The following is a 25228-nucleotide window of genomic DNA, read 5'->3' as shown; positions in this document are numbered from 1 at the left end:
ATGTGGTCCCCCCCAAGAGACCAATCTGCATATCATTGTACTAGAGATGAGAGCAGTCCTACTCGCGTTGCAGGCATTTAAGATGCTGTTCCTCTAGGGACTATTACAGTTCAGACTGACATGTCTGTGGTCTTGTACATCAACAAAAAGGAACCCAATCTTATCCCCTCTACAGAGAGACCATGAGAGTTTGAGAATGGGTGATCTCTCATCAGGCCACTTTCTAATTGCAATGCACATACTAGGGAAAACCAGCATGTTAGCGGACAAACTAAGCAAATCCATCCTGATGCCTCACGAGTGGTCTCTCAATCATGTCTGTGGTGGAAAGGATCTTCCATCATTGGTACAAACCTTGCTGCATCCTCTTTGTATCTCCTACAACAACTTCAGGAGATAGTTTTATTTTATCCCCCCTCATGAGAAGTCACCGAGAGATGCTGTAGTCCACGTCTGTCCCTGAAGGCTTATTCCCCTCTTCCTTTGATTCTCAGATTTCTGCAGAAAGCAAGTTGTCTGAAAAGCTCAGTCATCCTCATTGCCCCCTTCTGGTCTCGACAAGTGTGGTTCCCCTTCCTATGGTCGCACCTTTGTTATCTTCCATGTGTACTGGAGCCATTTCTGGGTCTTTTCTCTTACCCATCAGGGATCCAGCATCCCAATATCCAGGCCCTCAAACTAACCACATGGTTTCTCCTCTTCCAGTAATGGTTAGACAGCCCAAGCTGTCTTGTCCTGTGTTTACCATTATTTTGGCTTCATAAAAAGAAGCTACTAAGAAAGTTTACAAGAGAAAGTGGAAAAGATTCTCCCTTTGGGCTTTGAATAATGAGCTTGACCCATTTTCTGCTCCAGTTTCTGTAGTAATTCAATTTTTAGCAATTCTTTTTAAAGGAGCTAGTTTCTATATGATTAAACTAATTAGCAGCCATGTCTAATTTCCACACAGTAGACATGCATTATTCCTTGGCTTTGTCCAAATTATGCAAAGCATTCCTAAAGAGTATTTTTCTTCTCAGACAACCAATAAAGGATCCTTCACCTCCTGGGATCTCACAGTTTTGCTACAAGGTCTAATTCAGAAACCTTTTCAACCTTTAGGTAAAACTAATTTAGAGATCTTTTCATGGAAAACAGTCTTTTTAGTAGCCATTACTTCTGCAGAGAGGATATCTGAACTCCATGCTCTTTCCTCAAAAAAAACTTGCATCATTTTCCATAAAGATAGATTACATTATGGACAAAACCCTTCCTTTTTACCCAGAGTGGCTTCTGAAAGTAACATTAATCAATCCATTCATTTACCAGTCGTCTTTCCAAATTTTTCAAATAAAGGAGAGTACATGGTTCATCTCCTTAATGTAAACAGACAGTTACATTTTTATGTTCACACGACAAAGCAAATCAGAAAATCAGATCAGCTTTGTCTTTTTTTCACCAAAAAGGCTGAGATGCCCAGTTTCTAAAGCCTCTTTTTTCAAATGGATTACAGATTGTATTTCTTGGATCTGTTGTTGCCAAGGCTCATTCAACCAGATCTGTGGCTGTTTCATCTGTTTTTTTTTTTTTTGATCAGGAATATCTGTTGCTGATGATTGTATTGCAGCCACATGTTCCAGTGCTCATACCTTTGTTGCTTATTGCAAATTGAATATTATTACTGTAAACAAAGCTGCCTTTGGTTTGGCAATACTCTGAAGTATCCCTCCATGAGGGCCAGTTCCCTCCCATCCATCTCCCATCCTTCAGTTTCTGGAGAGACCTCTTAGACTGTGTTTTGGAATCTACTCTTCAGGTTTCAAGCCCTTCCTTTCTGTATGAGCTTCTCCTGTTTCTCTCTAGCTGTATGGGACTAATGGCAACAAACTAGATCTGAAGTAATGGAGGTGGACTAACTCATTATGGGTAGAGGGAGGGGCGTAAGAGTTGGATCTGAAGTTTGGAATATGTGGCCGAGTCAGATACGAGGATCGAATCTGAACTCATGGGTTAAGGAAGAATGAAAATAGACAACACAGATGCCCAGTTATGGTGAGTGCATAACTATTTTTTTTGTCATTATCTAAAAACTAATAACTCATTCAACAAGGTCAATGGCAACTTCCACAGTATTTTGAACAAAATCTGCCCACTGATGAAATTTGTGCTGCTGTAACATGGTCAACTGTTCATACCTTTGCGGCTCATTATAAACTGGATGTACAACCTAGATCATGGTTTTTCTTTGGCTCCTGTGTGCTCAGGAATATCCTTCCTTGATGTCTCCCAGGAAATTGGTAGCCAGGAAATCTGTCCCATCTGTTGAATCAGACAAAAAAAGGACAATATCAAGTACAAACTTACGTACTCATCATAGTGATATATCTCTGCTGTCCTATTTTTATCTGGTTCAACATTCCTCTCTCCTTCCAAATTGTCACCTGTGGTACCTTGAAGAACAGGGGGTACTCTGAAGACTCTTACAAGCATCACCCGCAGCTGGTTGCTTCTTCTTCCTATACTTTGATACTTTTTGGTTTCAATAATATGTCACATAGTGGTCAAAATTGATATGAGGTATACAGGGGGAGGTAGAGAGGGATTATGAGTAGGGGAGGGTCAGAGCCCTGGATCCATGCATTTAGAGGTGCCAAGACCAGATCTGAGTCAGATCCCAGACCCATCTGTTGAACCAGACAAAAATAGGACAGCATGGATTTTTTTGTTATGGTGAGTAAATAACTTCCATTTTTTGTCCAGTTTCAACATTTCCAAGAATTGCCATACAGTTCAATTGGTAAAGCCAACTTAAACACAGCAGAACAGACCACACATCTAAATTCACTTTTTGCGCAACTCCATCTGGCTGAGAAGGGCATGCTTATGTAGTAGGAATGCAGGAGTCTTCATGTAATTGGATCAGAAAATGGTGAGACATTTCTTAGTTAAGGAATAAACAACTGTCAGACCACTTAATAAGATGTTGACCTTGGGCCACAGTCTATAGCGAGCCAAATGTATATTGTGTATTTAACAGTACCATCTGAAACTGGTAAAACTGGGTTTTGGAATTGTTGGTAATATCTGAGTGAGATATACTAGGTATCTTCTACATATTTAAATGTTCCATGCTATTTATTTTCTTCTCCATTTTACCTGTATATTTGTTAGAAATTTAAGGGAGAGTCACTGAAAATGAAATTGGTTTAAATGATTTTGTAATACTATATTTTGGTTTTCTAAATTGCTTAGAAAACAAGTAAAATAAACCTGAACTTGAACTGTATTATCCTTATTTACTTTTATTTATTTTAGATTTGTTGACTGAGAAAGTCCGACTGGATACATGTCCATTTTCAGCGGATGCCCGGGGAGAAAAGCTGCACAGTTAAATTCAAGAAAATTACAAGATGTATACAGAAGCATTCAGATTTACGTAAATAGTAGCAAACTTAACACTGACAAGTAACATAGTATTCAAGCTTATTTCAATTAACATGGAGGGTGACCGCAGTGGTGCAGCGGTTAGCATTACCGCCTCACAGCAAGAGGTTTTCTGGTTCGATCCTCGGCTGGGGTGCCTTCTGTGTAGAGTCTGCATGTCCTCCCTGTGGTCGTGTGGGTTTCCTCTGGGTGCTCTGGTTTCCTCCCATATCCCAAAGACATGATGTAGGTGGATTGAACACTCTAAATTGGCCCTAGGCGTGAGTGCGTGTGCCTTCTGTGGAAGGTTGGGCGCCGGGCTGGCAACTCAACACCGTAAAACTCCACTGCCAATCATGAGCGGACAGATGATCTGCTGTGGCGACCCCTAACCGGGAAAAGCCAAAAGAAGAAGAAGATAGCTAGTACTAAAGTTAACATAGACCAGTAACAAAGCAAAGAAGCTTAAGATTTAATATAATTACATAGACTAAACACATGTTTTCAGTTTTAGGTTGAGGCATTACATAATAGTGAACAATGTGAGTAGGGGTAGCATTAATGTTTTGTACAGTAGAATTGTGAACACGTTGGCCAAGTAGGTCAGTAGGGAGTATAGTAACAGGAGAAGGGACAGAGTTGGTTAATTGGGTAGCAAGTCAGGTTTGAGAAGCAGGAAAAGTGTAGTAGCTAAAGTATATAGTAAGAGTAGAGGTGTAGTGGGAGAATAAAAGTGGCTAGATAGCAGAGTGATCTAGCAGTGATATGCGAGTATTAAACTAAGGGGTAGTATTAGAGTTGGAACTGGGAGGAAGCTAGAAAAGCTGCATTCATTTTAGATGAAGCTGAAGTTAGTGGGCAGGAGGAATCCTTTGTATTTATCTTGTGTGCTAGTCATTTGGTTCAGAGTAATCATTAAACGACTAGGGTGCGTGAGCTTTCCCCTTAACTCATTACTTAAAATAAAGTTTCTCTGTATTCCTTTTTTAAAATGATTTTGAGATTTATTCCATTTTCAATAAATGTAACTGTTTAACAGTATATAAGCATGCTGTTTAGCATCTGTGTAGCTGAGTGGTATGAAATGTCAACCCTTGTAAGGTTCCCAGTATTTATACAAAGTATAAGGATCCAGATTCTTATCTGAATTTGCAGTTTGTGTGTTTTCATGTTTTCCTGCATTTGGTCATCTCATTAAAAAATGAATTCTCTTTAGTGAAGTAACAAATGTCTTTTGCAGTCTATTAAACTGTAATCTACTTGTCACATGAATGTCACCAAAGTACCATTTAGTATTGGAGTTATAGATAGCAGAGAAATTGACTCAAGGAATTCTGGGTACATGCTTACTTAACAACTGCTGATTTGCTACCTGAGAAATTGTTAGCCCTGTCTGAGAAGACAGTTACACACACATTTATCTTCCATTTGAGATAGCTTCATTAATTTGATTAGGTGAGGCAGATAGCCACAAGCAGTTAAAATATGTATGAATTTTTAAAATATGAATATTTGTTAATTGTTTATCTGAATGTTTTTCTTTTTATTTAGCTCATCTGAAGAGCCACTGAAGTGGCAGTTTGTAGACCAGTTTGTATCAGAAGCTGGGGTGAGACATTTTTTTAATTTACGACAACTACTACTACTATTTTAAATATTTGTGGATTTATATGATATGTGTATGTGTATTCATCTCTGTGTATGCCTTAGTCATCGATTGAGAGTTATTTTAAGTAATGCCTTTGGCTTTATGTTTAACTTTGCCTCTGCTTGTGCTACATAACCTAAAATCTCAACGTCTTTTATATAACTATATTCTTTTTTTTGATAATCTAAAGCTTATTTATTTGGTGTTCTTTAAAATAGCAACCAGCTCCACTATGTAAACCATCAGGTACTGATCTACTGCTAACGATGGAATATTGTTTGCTGATTTTGTGGTGGAGAGAGAGTGGCAAACTGCTTGTGTGGACTTTTGGTCGGTCTCTGAAAACAACACTGCTATGGAGGTTTGTGCTGTCGGAACGTCTCATGTCTAAAGAGGTGACTGTTTTCTAGGATCTGAAATTGCTGGAAAATGTCTCTTTGGGCATCACACCCAGGGGGCTTCATATTGATCGATTACCTGCTGGTGGGTTTACTGAAGATGAGAATGACTTATTGTGTGAATGGAGACAAGCCGCGTTGGAGTGCACTTTAAACTATCTCCGGATTTTGTTTAAGCGGAATACTCGAACTGTTGAAAAATTGCAGGGGGAAATTACAACGTTACAGAATGAGTTGATGGCAAATGTATTTAATGACTTGTTTCAGAACACATTTAAGGACATTAGGACAAGGATCAACAAGGTGAAACAAAATGTGCTTGAATGGAAGAAAGGTAAATTAAGCAGAGATGTAAAAGATTTTGAGACCAACAGTGTTTATACTTAGCAATGGAGAGGATGACGTCATTACTACAAACCCAAAGCACGCATGAGCAAAAATACTAATTGATCATCTTGTTCTTCAGTCAAAACCAGCAGGAGCAGAAAAAGTGTCTCCGAGGAGATCGCCAGTGAGAGTTCACCGCAACGGACAAAGGGACATATAAAAAATGTGCAGGGTTCTAGCTCAGCACCTTCTCAGCTTCAAACTTGCTCCAGGATGAATTGAGGGAGATGGAACAACACTTAATAGAAGCAGAAGACAGTAAGGACACTTTTGAATTCCCCCCAGTGAATTCTGTTAAAGTGCATATTGATAGAAATTTGGTAGATGTTCAGATGTTACTGAACCTAACTGAAGCATTTAATAATGAAATTGCCTTTTATCTGTATGTATTACATTCTGCTGATGTGGCTTTAAATGTAGTTAACTTATCCAATGAATGTTTAACTTTTGAAATGCAAAACATGCTATTGAAGGGGGCCAAATTAGTGCCTACCATGATTCCCACATTAGCGGACATCATTATTGATGCTAAGAGGTTTGTCTGCAAGTTGAATTTGAAAGTTTTTTTCCAAGATAGAGAGAAAAAATGTGCTCAGGATGTATGTAACATTTCTGATAGTGATGAATTGTTAAATCTGAGTACATATGACTATGAATCGGATATATTACTTTCAGATGAAAGTTGTGAACAGGATAATTTGGATTGTGGGGATTTATGTCTGGGTTATGGGCCTATTCCTATACTTAATTTTTCTTCTAACAGCACCTTTATGCCTCCAAAGTGTTTGAATGCTATTAATGTGTTTGAAAATACTATTTGTGCTAAAATTGAACATGAATTTTGCAGGTTTTATAAAACACAAAGAGAGTATAATCTCAGCAAAAATGAATGGTTAGCATTAAAGGAATTAAGAACTTCATTATACAGGATAGTTGTTAAAGAAGCGGACAAGGGGGGCAGTTGGGTTATAATGGATGTTGAACAGTATGAAAATATGGTACTGGATTTGTTATCTGAAGAAAGTGTTTATAAGAAATTATCTGGAAACCCGATGCAACAGTATAGTGAGGAACTTTGTGAATTATTGGAAAGAGGGGAACGTTTGGGCGTTTTAAAATCAAATGATGTTAGGAAGTTGTTTGTTAGTGATCCTAGGCATTCCTATTTGTATGCCATACTGAAAATTCACAAAAATGTTAGAAATCCTCCTGGTAGACCAATAATTTCAGTTATAGGCTCATACATAGAGAGAGTTAATAAATTTCTGGATTTTCATTTAAAAACATATTTGTCCCGTGTTGTATCACATATTAAAAGCACAAGTGAAGTTTGTAAAGATTTATGTAACATGAAATGGGATAAGAACTACTTTTGGGCTATCGTTGATGTGACATCGTTGTATACTAATATACAGAAAAAATGGGGCCTGGAAGCTGTGATGAAAGTAATGGGAGAAGGACCTCGCATCTCGTTTTTGTTGTCTCTTTTGGAGTTTAGTTTGACCCACAATTATTTTGTGTGGAAAAAAGATTTTTATTTACAAGCTAGAGGTACAGAGATGGGGGCAACATTTGCCCCATCGTATGCTGTCTTATACATAGGGGAATTTGAAAAACAATTTATGTTTCAAAAATCTTGTAAATAATGTGTACTAAAACGTTATACAGGCAACCTCATTTTTGTATGTCGGGGTGACAAGTTGCAGTTTGAAAAGTTCATGGAGGAGCTTAATGTAAATATACATGGACTTAATTTTGTTTGGCAATATATGGATGATAACACAGCTTTTTTAGATGTTGAGTTTTACATTAATGAGCAGGGTAGAGTTCAACACAGACCATACAAAAAAACAACTTCAGTGAATAATTTTCTGCATGCTGACAGTATGCATCCCCCACATTTACTTAGTGCACTGCCATATGGTGAATGTAGAAAAAAAATTCTATAATACCCCTGAAAAGGAACTTAGACAAGTCTTCATGGATGAAGTATATGAAAGACTGTCATTAAGGGGTTATTTATTCTGAGATAATTCTTTCTAAAGCCCAACAAAAGGTTATTAAACAAGGATACAGGGCAGGTTATCATTATGTAGAGAAAAATACATTATCAGAAGAGGAAAAGTTATTTTTATATAACTTAAGTTTTCTGACTTTTCTGAAACTTTGGAGGAAATAGTAAGACAATTTTGGGGTATAGTAACTGAGGATGTTACAGTGGAAAACCTTTTTCCCAAACATGTTACTTTCTCATATGGCAAGCATAATAATTTGAAAGAATTACTTAATAGAAAAATTTATGGGACTGGAAAATCTGTTGGCATGCATAAATGTGGGAATTGCACTCTGTGCAATAAGGTTAAAAATCTACATGGTAATAAAATTAATGGAAAAACTTACTTTGCCAAGGAGAAATTGAACTGCAACTCATGGGGTGGTTTATATTATTGGATGTAATTGCACCAAGACTTTGTGGTATATAGGACAAACTACAAGAAAGGTTAAGGTTTGGATTTTAGAACATATTGGAGACATCAGAAGGAAAAATATGGCTATCCCTGTAACTAATCATTTCATATCTGCACATCAAGGGCAAATGGGGGGATTCACTTTTAGTGTATTAGCACGACCTAAAGTTCATAATGGCAACTTTAAAAGGGAATTGAATAAACTTGAGTACAGGATGATAGTAAATTATCATACATACGTCCTAGGGGAATGAATTGAGATAGTAATACAACTTTGTAAAATAAAGTATAGTAGAACAAAATAGTATGTATAGTAGGAATATATTCATGAATATGCATTATGATATATTTTAAAACAGTTTAGTATAAATATGGGCTTGATTAAATTAAAAAGGTTAACGTGAAATTTTTTTCATGAATACATTAGTTTATAAAATGTGGTAAAACTGTTTTTATATATACATATCTATAAAGAAAAAAAAATTTTTACATGTATTTATATGTATACATGAATTATTATTCTATGTTTAAAGTATATGGTTACATCATATGTGCTTATTTTTTGTTTATTTGATATATATATATATATATATATATATATATATATATATATATATATATATATATATATATAAAATGTCTTCTTTTGAGTTGCATAGATTTGCACTATGTGGTTGCAGTTTAAGAAAATCAGTTAATAATGAGTATGAGTACTTAATTGATTAGTTGTGTATAATTGTTTGCAGTGTTTGGTATATAAGGAGGTGATATTTTGCATTAAATTGTTCCATTTGAAGGCGAATGGCCAAGGTACCAGAACGTGCAATAAAAGAAAAAGCATCTTCCTGCGTTGTCCTCATGATGTTGTTTGCACTGATGTCTTTCGTGAGGTGAAGTGACTACAAGGGAGCTTCTACTTTGTCAATTGTTTTAATATAAACAGGGGAGCATCAGCCCTAGACTGCTACATGCATGTTACATGTTATTGCTCATTCGTCAGCCTGAAGGTTGCATACCATACTGTTTGGAACACACAACTGATCTGAGCTACTCCAGGCACGGTTGCATTTCTGCAGACATGATGTGCTTCTCCTTTGTTTGCAGCCTTGTATTCTCTGATTGTACTGTCTGTCCATGTCTAGTCCCTCTAACCTTCCGTGTCTCTCCAAAATAAAATACATGTTGTGCAATGCAGTGTTCTAAATACCTGTAAATATACCCTTGTAGCTTCTCTCTTCATACCATACCTTTCAGTTGTCCAGACTTTACATAATGTTCAGATTTTTGACTCATAGTTTTGGTCTTTTCTACATAAAAGTTGTGGTTTTCTGGCAAATTATTTATGATTGAAGTCATTAAGTGTTGACATACATTTGAGTTTCAGACTTCATAAATATATATATATATATATTGTAAGCTTGATTTCTGCCTTTCCTGTAACTAGTCTAGTCCAGATACAGACTTGCTGTATCCAGGACTGTTTGTAACCTTCTGAGCCCCCCAAGCTTTTCTGTGAGTGAAGCCTTCTAGCTTATCAGTGGGAGTGGTAAGCACTAGGTAGCCTATCGACCACAAGATGAGTGGTTTCTGGCCCAGAAATCATAGTTTATTGACCATGTGTGCAGTTTTTTCAATCTCTTTCAATGTTCTGTTTTAAAAGCTGGCATCTGTGCTTCTTTCCCACCTTTCCTGTAGCTAGTCTAGTCCAGATACAAATTTGCTGTATCCAGGACTGTTTGTAAGCTTCTGAGCAGTGCCAAAGTCTGCTCTTCAATTTTTCCCTTAGATCTGATAGATGTCCTTCAAGAATGCAACTGCAGTCATAACATATGGGTTGTCCTGCCTCAGGCAGCCCTCGGTTGGCCGGATTCCAAAGTCTGGGTCCGACGTCAGCTGATGTCGCATTTCTGTCCCACGTCAGGGCAGCTGGAGTACATAATCATCAGCCGACGCCATTTTCTTCAGTCTTTCTTGCCACGCGGTGCCCGAAGCAGAAGCAGTTCGCAAGTGCCGGTCGGTCAGCTCCTGTATTCTTCGATTCCGAAGTCATCAAAAAAGCTAAGTACCCCATTGGGGACCTTTTCTTGCCTCAGCCAATGTCAGAAATTACTGAAAAAGTTAACAATTGTCTTTCTTGTGGTAAACAAATACCTCATAAGGATTTCCACTCTTACTGTCTTCCTTGCCTTGGCCCAGACCACGACGTCTCGGCCTGTGTAGCCTGTGCTCACTTCAACAAGCGCAGTCTCAGGCACCGGGCGGAGTTCGCTGAAGATTTTTTCGGTGAAAAATTTGCTTACACAATGCCGTCGGAACTTCCGACATCGCAAACTCCCAAGAAACGAAAAGACCGGGACCGACATCCTCGGCCCGCGTCTACCACTGACTCCACGCCAAAACCTACCGCGAGTGCTCCGGTTCCCTCTGAGACGGTTTTTCCACCGCTCCGAACCGAAGACACCGCATTACCGACGACTCCGATTCCGGATATCACTCCGCCAGTTATTGATTTTCCTCCGGATACCGAAACCGAGGAAATGCCCGAGACCATTGCTGTAGACAAGGTCACTCCTGCACGTGGAGCTGCCAGGCCTCCTATGGCCATGTCTATTAAGGCCTACACTAGGGCTAAGGCAGCCAGCAAAACAAAGCATCTTACTACTAAAGCCTTACCTCAGCCTACTCCAGAGACACAAATTATGACTATGGCTGCTGACTTAATTTCTATGATTAGAGGTTCACAGGCCCATCCTGAGAGAGGATCCCAGCCTCCTTCTGAAAAAAGGCCCCGGGTTGAACCCTCTGACCCTATTCCATCAGATGAATATTCTGAGGACTCTGTCCACTCTGATGGCCAGGAAGAGCTCTTCCAGACCTATGAGGACTCGGATGCAGAGGATTCCATCCCCTTGGCCTCCCCTCCTGAGGATATTTCTTTTGGGGAAGTTCTGCATACCATGAGGGAACATTTCAAGTGGCAAGGCCAGGAATATTCTGATTCTAGAAAGCGCCTTCGGACTTTCCTTAAAAAGCCCCAGCACAGGCCCTTAGCTATTCCTCCTGTGCTTGATGTTTTGGATGATTTATATTCTGACTCTAGTGTTACCCCTGACTCTCTTCCTCCTGCTCCAGCCAAGCCAGACAGGTATTACAGGGTCCCAGAAACACATTCCCATTTATTCAGGGCCCATACTGCTGATTTGGAAACTATTTCACAGGGGTCTAAAGGAGTTTCAGCTTCCACCTCTAAAAATCCCTTGCCCTCCAACAGGGAAGCTAGGTCATTAGAGAGATGGGGTAAAAAGGTTTACACTTCCACTACCTTATCTATGAGAGCTTTGAATTGCCTTTTTCATATGTTACAATATCAGGATTTCCTGTTAGAAGATTTACAGAAAACATTGGCCTCTCCTGATCCTTTAGACAGGAAGGCTTTGCAGGAAGCTGTACATAACTCTCAGCAAGTAAGCAATCACTTCCTGCAGTGTGGATATGATGCACTGGAAGCTTCATGTAGGGCAGCTATGACAGGGGCAGTCATTCATAGACATGCATGGTTAAAAGATCAACCTCTACCAGATCATGTAAAGGCAAAACTTCTGGATGCACCTTTGGAAAAGAACAAGCTTTTTGGTGCTAATGCTAAGGATGTGTTAAAGTCCATCGAGGAAAAAGCAAAATCAGTTCAGACGGTGAAAGATTTCCTCCAGGTTCAACCCCCCAGATTCAGTAGGAATTGGCCTTCAAAAAACTGGTCCTTTCCTAATCCTGAAAAGTTTCAAAGGGGTAAAAACAGACGTGGCCGAGGAAGAGGACAATACAGAGGTCCTTACAGGGGACGACAATGGCAGCCAGGAAACCAAAGAAGTGACACAGGGGTTTCACCTGCCCCACAGCCACAATCTCAATGACTTTCCTCTACTTCCGCCTACCAGGAAACAAATAGAAGCCCCCTTGGGCAGGAAATTATCTCTGTTTGCAGAAAATTGGCACAGACTGACAAAGGACAAATGGATTTTGGACATTATAGACCGAGGTTACAGGTTCCATTTTCATACCTTACCAAGAAAACAAGGCATGCCAAACCTACCACAAAACCAGAGGGCAGAGGCTATCAAGCAAATCTCTCTGCTGACTCGGATGACAGCAATAGAAAGAGTTCCACAACAAGAACAAGGCCAGGGGTTTTACTCAAGACTGTTCCTTGTTCCAAGAAAAGAATCTCAATGGAGACCAATACTGGATTTGTCCGCATTAAACACCTTTCTCATAGTACCAAAGTTCAAAATGCTGACTCTACAGCAACTCCTTCCCATGCTGGGCAAGGGGTCTTGGCTGATTACTCTGGACCTCAAGGAGGCATACCTGCATGTCCCTATCAGACACAGCTGCAGAAGATACCTCAGATTTCTTGCAGGGCCAGAGCATTATCAATTCTCAGCATTGCCATTTGGCTTATCTACTGCGCCCAGAGTATTCACAAAATGCCTGGCTTCAGTAATTGCTCATTGCAGGCTCCAGCGGATCCAAATTTACCCGTACCTGGACGACTGCCTCATACAAGCGGACGACAAATTGATGTTGACAAAAAACTTGGACTATGTCATACGATTACTTCAAGCTCTGGGATACACAGTCAACTTCCAAAAGTCAAGACTTCAGCCATCCCAGCAAATAATCTTCTTAGGAGCCAAATTAGACACAGCCTCTCAAATGGCTTACCTAACAGAAGACAAGCAAGAGAAGTTAACTCATTACTTCAAAGGTTTAGCAAAACTTACCCAGATGACTGCAAGGAGATTCCTACAGGCCCTGGGTTACATGGCATCCTGCATTCTCCTGGTTCCATTAGCAAGACTACACATGAGAAAGCTTCAATGGTACCTAAAAGCCTTTGGTCTCAGCACAGCAACAACTTGGAGACAACCATACCGCTCATTCCATGCCTACAAAAGGAATTCCTATGGTGGGCCTCGGTGAGCCAGGCAAACACAGGTATGTCATTCAAAACCACAGATAACACAGACCATGACCACAGACGCCTCAGACCTTGGATGGTGGGGCGCACATGGAAGGCAGGTGTATACAAGGACAATGGTCTCCAAAGGAAACACATCTGCATATAAACCAAAAGGAAATGCTGGCAGTAATGCATGCCATCGAGGCCTTTCAACACCAACTTCAGCAAGGCCATTTACTGATACGGACAGACAACACCACTGTGATGTGGTATATAAACAAGCAAGGGGGCACCCATTCTTACCCCTTTGCAGACTGACAATGCATCTTTGGGAAAAATCACTGAGCCTAAACATTCAGTTACAATCCCAGTTTGTTCCAGGCAAAGACAATGTGCTGGCGGACAGCCTAAGCAGGAATTTCACAGATCCACACGAGTGGAGGTTACATACGAAGATCTTCACACAGCTCACTTCGACATGGGGCAGGCCAGAAGTAGACCTATTTGCCTCTCACCTCAACCATCATCTACAAAAATTCTGCTCAAGGACATACCATCCACAAGTTTGGAAAATAGATGCTCTCTCATTCAACTGGAACTTTCTAAAAATCTATGCATTCCCACCTCTGCCACTGATGACCTCAGTATTACTAAAGATCAAAGCAGAGAGACCCAAGGGGATCCTAATAGCTCCGGACTGGCCAAGACAACACTGGTATCCACTACTGCGGAGCATATGTCACACCAGGAAGTGGGCCCTTCCCCAATGGCCTCTACTTTTGACTCAACACAACTTCAAAACAGTGCATCCAAACCTTCAGACACTGCAGCTAACAGCCTGGGAGATCCCATGAATAACTCAACCTATCTCTCTCCAAGGAAGTTCAGCGGATACTAACAGAGGCTCGAAGACCATCCACCAGAAAGGTTTACTTAGCAAAATGGAAGAGATTCAGCATTTGGAATACCAGCAAGGGACATGATGCATCATTGTTGAACATCCCACTCATCTTGGAATATTTGGCAGATATGCTAAAGAATGGCCTCTCATATTGGCCTCTCATATTCTTCCATAAAGATACATGCATCAGCTATTTCAGCTAGATATAACACTGATCCGCCTGTCTTTTCACATCCTTTGCTAAGGCAATTCCTCAGGGGAATCAAGAACATTAAGCCACCAAGAAAGGCCCCAGTGCCAGCCTGGGACCTCAATTTTGTCCTAGAAAAACTGACTCTACCTCCATTTGAGCCAGCAGCTTCAGTTGACTTGCAATTTCTCTCATGGAAGACAGCTTTCCTGTTGGCAATTACTTCAGCAAGAAGGGTTTCGGAACTACAGGCCCTAATGGCAATACCAAAATTCATAATTTTCCACAGAGACAGAGTTTCATTAAGGACCAACCCTACTTTTATGCCAAAGGTGGTATCTAGGGTTTCTTTAAATCAAGCTATTCATCTGCCTGCTTTCTTCCCCAATCCTGAGAATAAGGGGGAAAGACTGATGTGAGAGTGTTCGATCTCGCCGTTTGTTCTTACACATGGGTTCGGAGCCGATCCTCGGCTCCGTGTCGGCCGCTTGCAAGCTCTGCATCGAGAAGAAGCTCGAGACCAACCTAACTCCCACAATCCCCCTCTGCCTTTACCTCAGATCTAGTTTGCCGCTGCAGCGTTTGCATCACTTGATCGAGCTCGAGCACCTAAAGCTAAGATTTAAACTTTTTTCTTGTAATTTTTGAAGTTAGATTTTTTCTAAATCTTTGTATATTGACTGTGTGTGAGAGTGATATTGTCTCAAGGTTTTTCTCGGTTCCAGTTAAAGTTATTTTAACTTTATTAGAGTTCCCTCGGGCCTATCCCTCCCTTTCAGGATTTGACTACCGGATAGACACTACTACTGGATTTGACATTTTTACCGGATTGGACATTATTACTGGACTTTACTGTTATTGTTTGCTATACCTATTTTAGCTTTTTAAGATGTCTGAAAAGGCTAAGTCTGGGTTCAAGCGTTGCCAGTGTGGCCAAAAGATGTCAGTTACTGACGATCATAGTTCCTGCGTCTACTGTCTTGGCCCTCTCCATCTGCAAGAAGACTGTTCTATTTGTCATTCTTTCAGTGGGAGGGTCATGACAGATAGGCGCAGGAAACTCATGGATAGGGGTTTGTTAAAACCTACCTTTCAAGAGGCTCTGGATGCTTCAGACCAGGCATCCAAATCCTCGAAGGAATCGAAGACGTCGGAGCCCAGGTCATCGGCTCCGAGCTCTTCAGATAAGGTTCGATCACCGGTTCCACAGACTTCGGGACCGAGTGTTCAACTGTTGTCAGTTTCTGAGCCTCGAGTCTTGGAACCGGTGACGGAGCTCCCTCCCCCGACACTGTTGAGGTCGGCTCCGTCTTCGATTTCTTCGACGCGTTCTTCCAGACCCCTCTCCGACACCGATGTAGACCGCGTGGTGCAGAAGTTAATGGAGAATACGGCCTTATCCAAACTCATCTCGGTCTCCTCTCAGTTGGTGTCGAGACTCGAAGGCCTTCCCCTATCTCCATCTGTTCCTCCTCCGAGACCTGTCCAGTCTTCGGAGCCGGAAGAAGCTGATCTCCTGATTGTGGAGCCCTCGGTGCCAGAACCGTCCTTTTCTCGGTCGGCTCCGTTCACCTCGACTCCGTCGGATCCGGTACCGGAGTCTCAGAGCCGAAGATCCATCCTTGGTTCCGGGACCGAGAGTCGGACCGATGTTTCGGTTCCGACACTCTCTCGGGCCTCGGCTCGGATCGACTCGGTTCCGCCTCGGGGTCGATGCCTTCGGTGCCTGTTTCGGGGATTCTTCCCATTTCTTCGGAACCGGGAGATACCTCGACTCGGGATCCGGGGGCCTTTGATCTCATGAGGAAGGTGTTGTCTACCCAGACAACCACATCAGCAGAAACAGCTTCTCCTCCCCATAAAGGACCGTTATCCTCCTCTGCACCCACGGCTACATCTAAGCGTCGAGCACCTGTGTCTCAGCTACCCCTGGAGGGTGCCCCCTCTTCCTCGGAGGCTTCTTCGGATGCTCCCCCCGAAGAAGTCCCTAGGAAAAGATTGTGTAAGAGGAGACACTTAGATTCTCCACAAGAGTCTTTGACATTGGACACTGACTTGGATGAGTCAGAAGGGTCCCCAAAGTCACCCTCAGAAGATGTCTCCTTTTCTGACATCTTGGAGATCCTGAAGCAGAGAGGTGATTGGCAATCCCTCCCCCCTTCTGAGGATGAGTCAGTGCTGCTGAAGGCATTTGGTGTTCGCCCTTCCTCCTCCTGGGTCACTCCGCCCTTCGATGAGTTAATGGAGCTGATTGCTCGAAGGGCGTGGGAGACACCTGACACGGTGGAGCCAGTCCCTAGAAAGCCTAATAAGTATATTACTGCACCCCAAGACAAGGCTTTTCTAACAAAGGGAGTTCCAGTGGACGCTATGGTGGTGGCAGCGGCCACGAAAAAGGAGATGTCGGAATCTTCCTCATCTGTCCATCCCCCTAACAGAGATTCTAGGACTATGGACAGGTACGGGAAGCGCATTTTTAGTTCAGCGGCTTTTTCTATGCGATCCGTGAACTATTTGACCCACTTCACACGACTACAGAGGGATCTAATCAAAGAGTTGGGAGATACCCTCCAGGGCACTACAGATGCTGCTGTCTCAGAAAAAGTTACAGCACAACTCAATACCCTTACATCCATTGTAAACTCGTCCATGAGGCTGATTTCATACACAGCCGAAGGATCGAGTAGGGCAGCGGCTTCAGCGATTGCTCTTCGTAGACAATCCTGGATGCGCTTATGTTCATTTGCGGAAGCCTTCAAGTCTTCCTTTACTAACGCCCCATTTGACGGTGCCACTCTCTTTGGCCCCAAAGTAAAGGAGACCCTTACCCGGTGTGAGCAGGAGGGAAAGACTCTGTCTGCTGTCGGAGTCCGTTTTTCCACCCCATCCAGACCGTACCCCAAAGGGCAACACGGTGGAAAAATGTGGTTTCGAAAACCCCAAGGATCTTTCCCAGGCACACAGGGTGATGCCCCCTCTAGAGGCAGAGGAGGGGCAGAGGTGGAAGACGCCGCCCTGGCGGCAGAGGGGGTCCGCAAAACCAAGGTGACAGGGATACCCCCCCTGGAAAACCTTTCCAGCACTCCTGAGAGGAGGCCCGACTGTCCTGCTCTGGAGGCAGTCGGGGGTCGCTTAGCTTTATACCCTCAGGCCTGGCAAAATCTTACAACAGACAACTGGGTAAAAAGCGTTGTTACCAGAGGTTACAGAATACCCTTCCTATCCCCCCCCATTCCAAAGAGAAGACTCCCAGATGTGCCGCCCCATCTGCGAGAACCTGCAGCTATGGAAATTTCAAAGCTGCTAGAAAAAGAGTCATCCAACCAGTCCCAGCGGACCAAAGAGGATTCGAACTTACTCAAGGTTCTTTTAGTTCCAAAGAAGACAGGGGACTGGAGGCCGATTCTGGACCTAAGCAACCTCAATTCCTACGTCAAGAAAGAAAAGTTCGAATGGTCACGCTTCAATCGATCCTTCCATTCTTACAGAAGGACGACTGGATGTGCTCAATAGATCTGAAGGACGATACTACCACATCAAAATGGCCAGGGCGTCCAGGGATCACTTGCGCTTCCGGCTGGGAGCCAGTCATTTTCAGTTTCGAGCCCTGCCCTTTGGTCTGACCTCAGCCCCAGGGTTTTCACCAAATGCATGGCAGTGGTAGCGTCTCACCTGAGACGCCTAGGATTCCAGGTGTTTCCGTATCTGGACGACTGGCTCCTTTCTGCCACCACCCAGCCAACTGATACAGGCCAGGGATTACACTCTACAGATTTGTGTTCACCTCGAATTTCCGTAAATTTCAAAAATCTTTATTACAGCCATCACAGCATATCTCATTCATAGGAGCGAATTGGATACATCATTTAATTCTAAGGCTTCCTCCAGAAAGGATAGCCTCACTACAAAGCAACATATCTCTTCTTCTGTCATCCAAGAAATCCCCAGCAAGACTGGTTCTAAAGGTTTTGGGTCTCATGGCAGCTTCTCTCATTGCGATACCCCTGGGAAGACTGCACATGAGAGTTCTACAATGGCTACTGTTTGCACAATGGTCGTTCCAACAGCTACCTCTAACACACGAAATTCTGATCACAAACACATGCAAATCGCACCTAACTTGGTGGCTTCAGACTTGCAACCTTTCCAGCGGAAGACCATTTGTGCTACCCTCGCCGACAGCTACTGTGACCACGGACGCTTCCCTGATAGGGTGGGGGGGCATCTTTCAGGGACAGACAGTCCAAGGCGAATGGACCAATTTAGAGTACAATCTGCACATCAATGTTCTAGAGTTGAGGGCAGTGTTTCTAGCGTTGCAATACTTTGTTCCCCTTCTTCCTCTAGGGACTATTGCAGTTCAGACGGACAACATGTCCGTAGTCTGGTACATAAACAAACAAGGGGGAACCAAGTCCTATCAGCTATGCAGAGAGGCCATGAGAATCTGGCAATGGGCGGAGTCCACGGGTCGCTTTCTGATAGCAACGCACATCCCGGGGTCATCCAACGTCATAGCCGACAGGCTGAGCAGAGCAATCCTATTGCCTCACGAGTGGTCCCTAAAACACTCAGTTGCGAAGAAGATTTTTTGCAAGTGGGGCCAGCCTTCCTGCGATCTTTTTGCGTCTCCAATGAATGCCAAATGCAGGAGCTACTTTGCCCTATTACCCCCTCCAGGGGAAGTCCCCAGGGACGCACTGGTTCACGATTGGCCCCCGGGTCTCCTGTACGCTTTTCCTCCCTTTCCCCTGATTGCAAAGTTTCTGCAGAAAGCCAACAACCTGCAAAGGACGATTATCCTCATTGCCCCATTCTGGCCTCGTCAAATCTGGTTTCCCTTTCTTCTGGCACACCGCATTCGGGAACCCTGGATCCTGGACCCAGAGCCAGATCTACTGACCCACTCGTCAGGGGCTCCCCACCCTTCGCTCTTGTCACTCCATCTAGCAGCTTGGTTGCTCCGCTTCCCTACTTAGCCAGGTCTGATCTTCTTTCACCTGCAGTTCAGAATATACTAGTGGCTTCTCACAAAGCTTCCACTACAAAGACCTACACTAGTAAATGGAAGCGCTTTGTTTTCTGGGCACATTCACAGCATTTGGATCCTGTTATAGCTCCTTTAAACAAGATTTTGGAATTTTTAACAGAGTTGTTCCACCAAGGAGCTTCTCCTGCCAAGTGCAATTGGCTGCCATTTCCAACTTTCATGTGGAAGAATGTGGGGCACCTATTATGGCTCACAGACTTTGTAAGGCCTTTTTAAAAGGATCGTTCCATATTAGACCACCAGTTAGGACTCCTACATCTCCGTGGAATCTGAACCTTTTCTTGTCTAAATTGATGTTGCCTCCATTTGAACCGGCTTCCTCTTATCCATTGAAGTATTTGTCATGGAAGACCCTCTTTTTGGTGGCCATTACATCGGCTAGGCGGGTGTCAGAGCTTCAGGCTCTTTCTGTTAAACACCCTTATCTGATCTTTCACTCTGACAGAGTATCTTTTCGCACTAATCCATCCTTCCTCCCCAAAGTCTGCTCTATTAATAACATTAATCAATCCATTGAACTCATTACCTTTTTCAAAAATCACTCCAATAAGTTGGAGTATATGTTACACAAGTTAGATGTTCATAGACAACTTAGATTTTACTTGGATAGAACAAAGGATCACAGGAAATCAGATCAACTTTTTATAGCCTTTATGACAGCAGGAAAGGTGTAGCAGTTACTAAACGAACCCTTTCCAAATGGCTAACTGATTGCATTATGTTTGTTTATGCTACTTCAGAACAAACTTTACCTGCCAAACCCAAGGGGCACTCTACAAGATCAGTATCTACATCCCTGGCTCATGCAGCTCGCTTACCATTAGACACTATTTGTGCAGCTGCCACTTGGTCTAAAACCACATACATTCATTTCTCATTACAAAGTGGACAGGGTTTCTAGGGACAGGGCATCCTTTGGTTCCACTGTGCTCAAGAACGTTCTCCCATGAGTTCCTCTGGAACATGGAGCTAGGGACGCTACCCATGTGTAAGAACAAACGGCGAGATCGAACACTCTCACATTTAGAAGTTATGTTCTTACCATAACGTTCCATGTGGAGTGTTCATCTTGCCTTTGTTCTTACATTCCCACCCTCCCACCCTCAGGAAGAACGTACAGTTTGGTGCCTGGTCTGGGTTATTCTGCTTCTGCATTCGCAGTTGTTGTGTATATATGTATGTACATATGTATATATAGCTATAAGTGTTCTTGTAGTTATGTAGTTTTTTGCATGAGTGTGTTCTCTCTCTGACTGCTGGTTTGCTTGCAAACTAGATCTGAGGTAAAGGCAGAGGGGGATTGTGGGAGTTAGGTTGGTCTCGAGCTTCTTCTCGATGCAGAGCTTGCAAGTGGCCGACACGGAGCCGAGGATCGGCTCCGAACCCATGTGTAAGAACAAAGGCGAGATGAACACTCCACATGGAACGTTATGGTAAGAACATAACTTCTAATTACATACCTTGGACATTCACAGACAACTTCGATACTACCTGGACAGAACCAAGACCAGTAGGAAGTCTGAACAACTTTTTGTAGCTTACGCCCCTGCAGTCCAAGGAAAAGCAATTTCAAAACAGACTATTTCAAAATGGATTGGACATTGCATCAGATTCTGTTATTCCTTTCATGGAAAGACTGTTCCAGCCAATGTCAGACCTCATTCCACCAGAGCTACAGCCACCTCTACAGCATTCTTAAGAGGGGTACCTACTAAGGACATTCTAGAAGCTGCAACATGGAGCTCCGTGCATACATTCTCCAAACACTACAATCTCCCTCTATACTCCAGATCTAGAGCAGGCTTTGCTTCGGCAGTCCTGCAGGGTTTGATTGCCACACCATCTTTTCCTAGAGCATTCCTCCTCCCCCAGCTAAGCTATGGTATTCTACCCATATGTTATGACTGCAGTTGCATTCTTGAAGGACATAGTACAGTTTTGTACCTACCATAAATGTAGATGTCCGATAGATATGCAACTGCAGTCGGATTTTCCCTCCCTCCATACCCCTCTATGCCTAGGGTCCACTCCTATCCCTGTTTCTCTTAGCTGGGGATATCTGTTATGGTGTATCTGTTTATTGCTCATTTATTTGTCTGGAATCCTGTTTTTGTCTTCCAATTTGATTACAGCCTTCCTTGGAGGGCACCTGGCATCTGGGGCAAGAAATACTGAAGAAAATGGCATCTGCTGATGCTTATGTACTCCAGCCGCCCTGACGTCAGAGAGAAATGCGACATCAGCCGATGTCGGACCCAGACTTTGGAATCCGGCCGACCAAGGGCTGCCTGAGGCAGGACAACCCATATGTTATGACTGCAGTTGCATATCTATCGGACATCTACATTTATGGTAGGTACAAAACTGTACTTTCTTTCCTCTCCTGCACTTTTACTAGCTTATTAGTCTAGCACTTTACCAGACTACTTGTAGCAATTATTGTAGCACACAAAAGTGCTACCAGCACTAAATGTTCTACAAGGAAACAGCCCCAGTACTTATTATTTATGCCCACCACTCCAGGCATGTCTAAAGGTCAGTTCCCTATGCTTTCTCTTATTAACCTGGTGTACTTGGGCACCCTAAAGCAATGTAGCAACTGCCTCATGTACACTGACAACCCTCTCCTCTTACCTCCCAGTACTCAGACTTGTGAGAGATGTATGGAAGCCATACACTCTCCAGCCAAGACCGGGATAGCTGGTCAATAGGAGATGGTCAACACTTGCATCACATCACATGGATTACATAGCCCTCTGGAACACACACCAGCACTGCTTTTTCATAAAAACACAAGCCATGCACCCACCTTCGTGGAGGCTCTCAGTAAAAATCTACCCAAACAGCAGAGACCTCCAAGGCAGAAATGCACTCGACCACCACAACACAGCACTAATCATAAATCTCCTAAACAGTGTGCCACTCATCTAAAGTCCCTAAGGCAAAACAGCATGCCCAAAACACTAGTCATAGGTGCCTCGATAGTGAGGCACACTGATGTGCCACTCACTAGGTTGAATAAGGAGAAAGTAACAGTCAGCTGCCTGTCAGGTGCCAGGATTCACCACATAACGCACACACTCAGGTCCCTCAACAACAGGTACAAATATGGCTGTCATTGTACATGTGGGTGTGAATGACCTGAGACGTACCTCCCTGGACTACATGAAAAGAGACATGGAGGACCTCTCAGATTATGTAGCCCAGGTGGGTATGACCCTAGCCCTGAGCTCCATCTTACCATCACCCAGAATGATACCACAGTATAAGCAGAAAGTGACTGATTTCAACGATTGGCTAAGTTTCTGGTGTCATTCTAAGGGGATCCAGTATCTGTCTGCCTGGGATGACATGACTGACAGACCTCGATGCTTTGCCAGAGATGGTCTGCATCTGTCACCCCTGGGCTTCTGAATACTGACCAAGGCTCTTGCCACCTCTAAAGTGCCTTTTTTTAGGCGGTGTTCCATAGATCAAATTACAACCATAACAGCTACAAACAGATGCAATCTGAGGGTCATGCTGCTCAGTGCTAGAAGTCTAAATCTCAGAATGCACTCACTCGAAGCACTCCTTAAAATGAAGAACATCGGCATTTGTGCTGTAACAGAGACCTGGTTCAAGACAGCAGAAAGCACCCCTGCACTACCAGGCTATAACTTATTCCACACCTTTCGGCCCCAGAACTTGGACCGTAGCTCCAAAGTCAGTGGTGTTTCCATATTCATAAAGGATGCGCACACCTCCAGACTGGTAGCCCAACATAACGTATCTGAGATGCTTCAGGTGCAGCTAACATTGGGAAAGACAGCGATTCAGGTTGTAGCCTGCTATAGGTTCCCAACCATGTCCCAAGACTCTTAACTCCACATTCCTAAGCACTATGGAGAATATTAGGGTCCAACCTAACACTCTCATACTGTGCGACTTCAACTACTCCTCCATTAACTGGGAAAACTACTCATGTAACAGTATACTTACCCAACGTTTCCTGGAATTCATTAATTCCAATGCCCTGGACCATCTCGTTCGTACCCCCACTAGAGGTATCGACATACTTGACCTGGTCATTACTAACATGGGTGACCGTTGCTCTACACCAGTAGTCACCTCCTACCTGGTTAGATCTGACCACAGACTAATCAACTTGGAAATCGACATCCCCCTGCCACACAAAGTAGCCACCATGAAAAACTTCTCCAAAGCTAAATTTGGATTCCTAAAAACAGAGGTGGCCAACTTCATGGCACCCATGTAAATGGATAATAGTTGCATGACTGCTGAGTCATATACCAATGCACTGTACGAACACATACACAAATCCATGGATTTCGCCACACCCAATAAAATCAAGACCCTCTTCTCCAAAAAAAAAGGAAGACAGTCTGGTGGTCCCCTGCTATAAACAAACCTACAATAGAAGGAGGAAACTGATGCAGAATAAAGCGAAGTCCCAAGACTGGAAAAACTCCCTTGTCAGCCTCAACAAAATGTTGAGATCCCTCATCAAATCCTCTAAAGCTAGCTATGAAAATAAAATTGCAGCAGATAGTAAAGACAACCACAAGGCCTTCTATAGTTATGTAAAGAATCTCCACAGCAATACCCAGATTTGCTCTGAGCTACACAATGGTAACTCCTATACTGAGCCAACAAATATTGCCAGTATACTGGCTGACAGATCCAGTGCCAACTTTACCCCCCCCCCCAAAGGACCAATCACAATACCAGTAGATTGCCAGGCACCCAGTATTTCTGCTGCACAGGTTAAAACAGCACTGTCCAAGGCTAAGAGTACAGCTTCTGTGGGACATGACAATATCCCTGGCTGTGTTCTACATGAACTACAGAGTGAACTGGCACCTCACTTGTGTGCCCTGTTCAACCACAGACTCACCTCAGGCTTTGTCCTTACCGAATGATGCACTGCTATGGTCATCCCTCTCCACAAAGGAGGAGCGAATACAGACCCTGAGAACTATCGCCCCATTAGCCTGACATGCAAAGCTATGGAACACGTAATCATGGACCTAATAAACAAGGATGTAGGGAATCTCCAAACTCTTGATCCCACACAGTTTGGTTTTATGAAGAGTAGATCATGTCTGCTCAACTTGGTCAACTTCTTTGAGTCAGTTACCAGAGCTGTGGATGAAGGCAAGGTGGTTCATACAGCCTACCTTGATCTGGCCAAGGTCTTTGATACCATTCCCTACTCAGGAATCATAGAAAAACTCAATAAGCTAGGCATCAACCCTTATATCACTAGGTGGGTTGCAAACTGGCTCACAGATAGAACCCACAGTGTGAAAGTAGCTGACTCCAAGTTAGACTGCCGACCAGTCACGGGTGTAGTCCCACAGGGTTCGGTCCTGGGTCCTCTCCTGTTTGGTATCTACTTCTCTGAAGTCCAGGCCAACATGAAGGGACTCTGGCTGACAAAGTTCACAGACGATTACAAGTTGGGAGCTATTATTAACTCCCCAAGTGATGTTGACATCCTACAGAAAGGCCTCACTGAGACCAATGACTGGTGTCAGAACCATGGCCTTAAGCTCAGTGCCAAAAAATGTCATCATCCCCTTTGGGAAAAACACGGTTTTCATGAATTACCACATCGATGGTAGTCCATTGAACACAGAAGGCATTGTAAGAGATCTGGGAACACAGGTTGACAGCAACTTCTCATGTTCTTCGTGTTTCACTGTTGCAGTCATCACACTTGGGTTATCTGCCTGCAGGTAGCCCTCAGTTAGCCCGAATACCAGAGTCTTGGGATTTCTGCGTTGGATGCTGTCGCCTCTTCCATGATGTCAGGGGTATA

At 43.1% G+C, this 25228-nt stretch overlaps 1 protein-coding gene across 2 annotated transcripts in view; it reads left to right on the top strand.

Annotated features, from left to right (window-relative positions):
* USH1C (USH1 protein network component harmonin) overlaps window positions 1-25228 on the top strand; it is a 3114702-nt gene that overhangs the window by 1136308 nt on the left and 1953166 nt on the right. For both annotated transcript variants that reach the window (XM_044082874.1, XM_044082873.1), the window contains exon 7: window positions 4954-5011. In XM_044082874.1, the coding sequence (XP_043938809.1) occupies window positions 4954-5011 (58 nt within the window). The remainder of the gene's footprint in view (window positions 1-4953; window positions 5012-25228) is intronic.

This window comes from Protopterus annectens, chromosome 9.part0 (assembly GCF_019279795.1).
Source record: "Protopterus annectens isolate FY-2018-M chromosome 9.part0, PAN1.0, whole genome shotgun sequence".
NCBI lineage: Eukaryota > Metazoa > Chordata > Ceratodontiformes > Protopteridae > Protopterus > Protopterus annectens.
The sequence above is the reverse complement of the archived record's forward strand: the minus strand, read 5'-3'. Positions and strand labels throughout refer to the sequence as shown.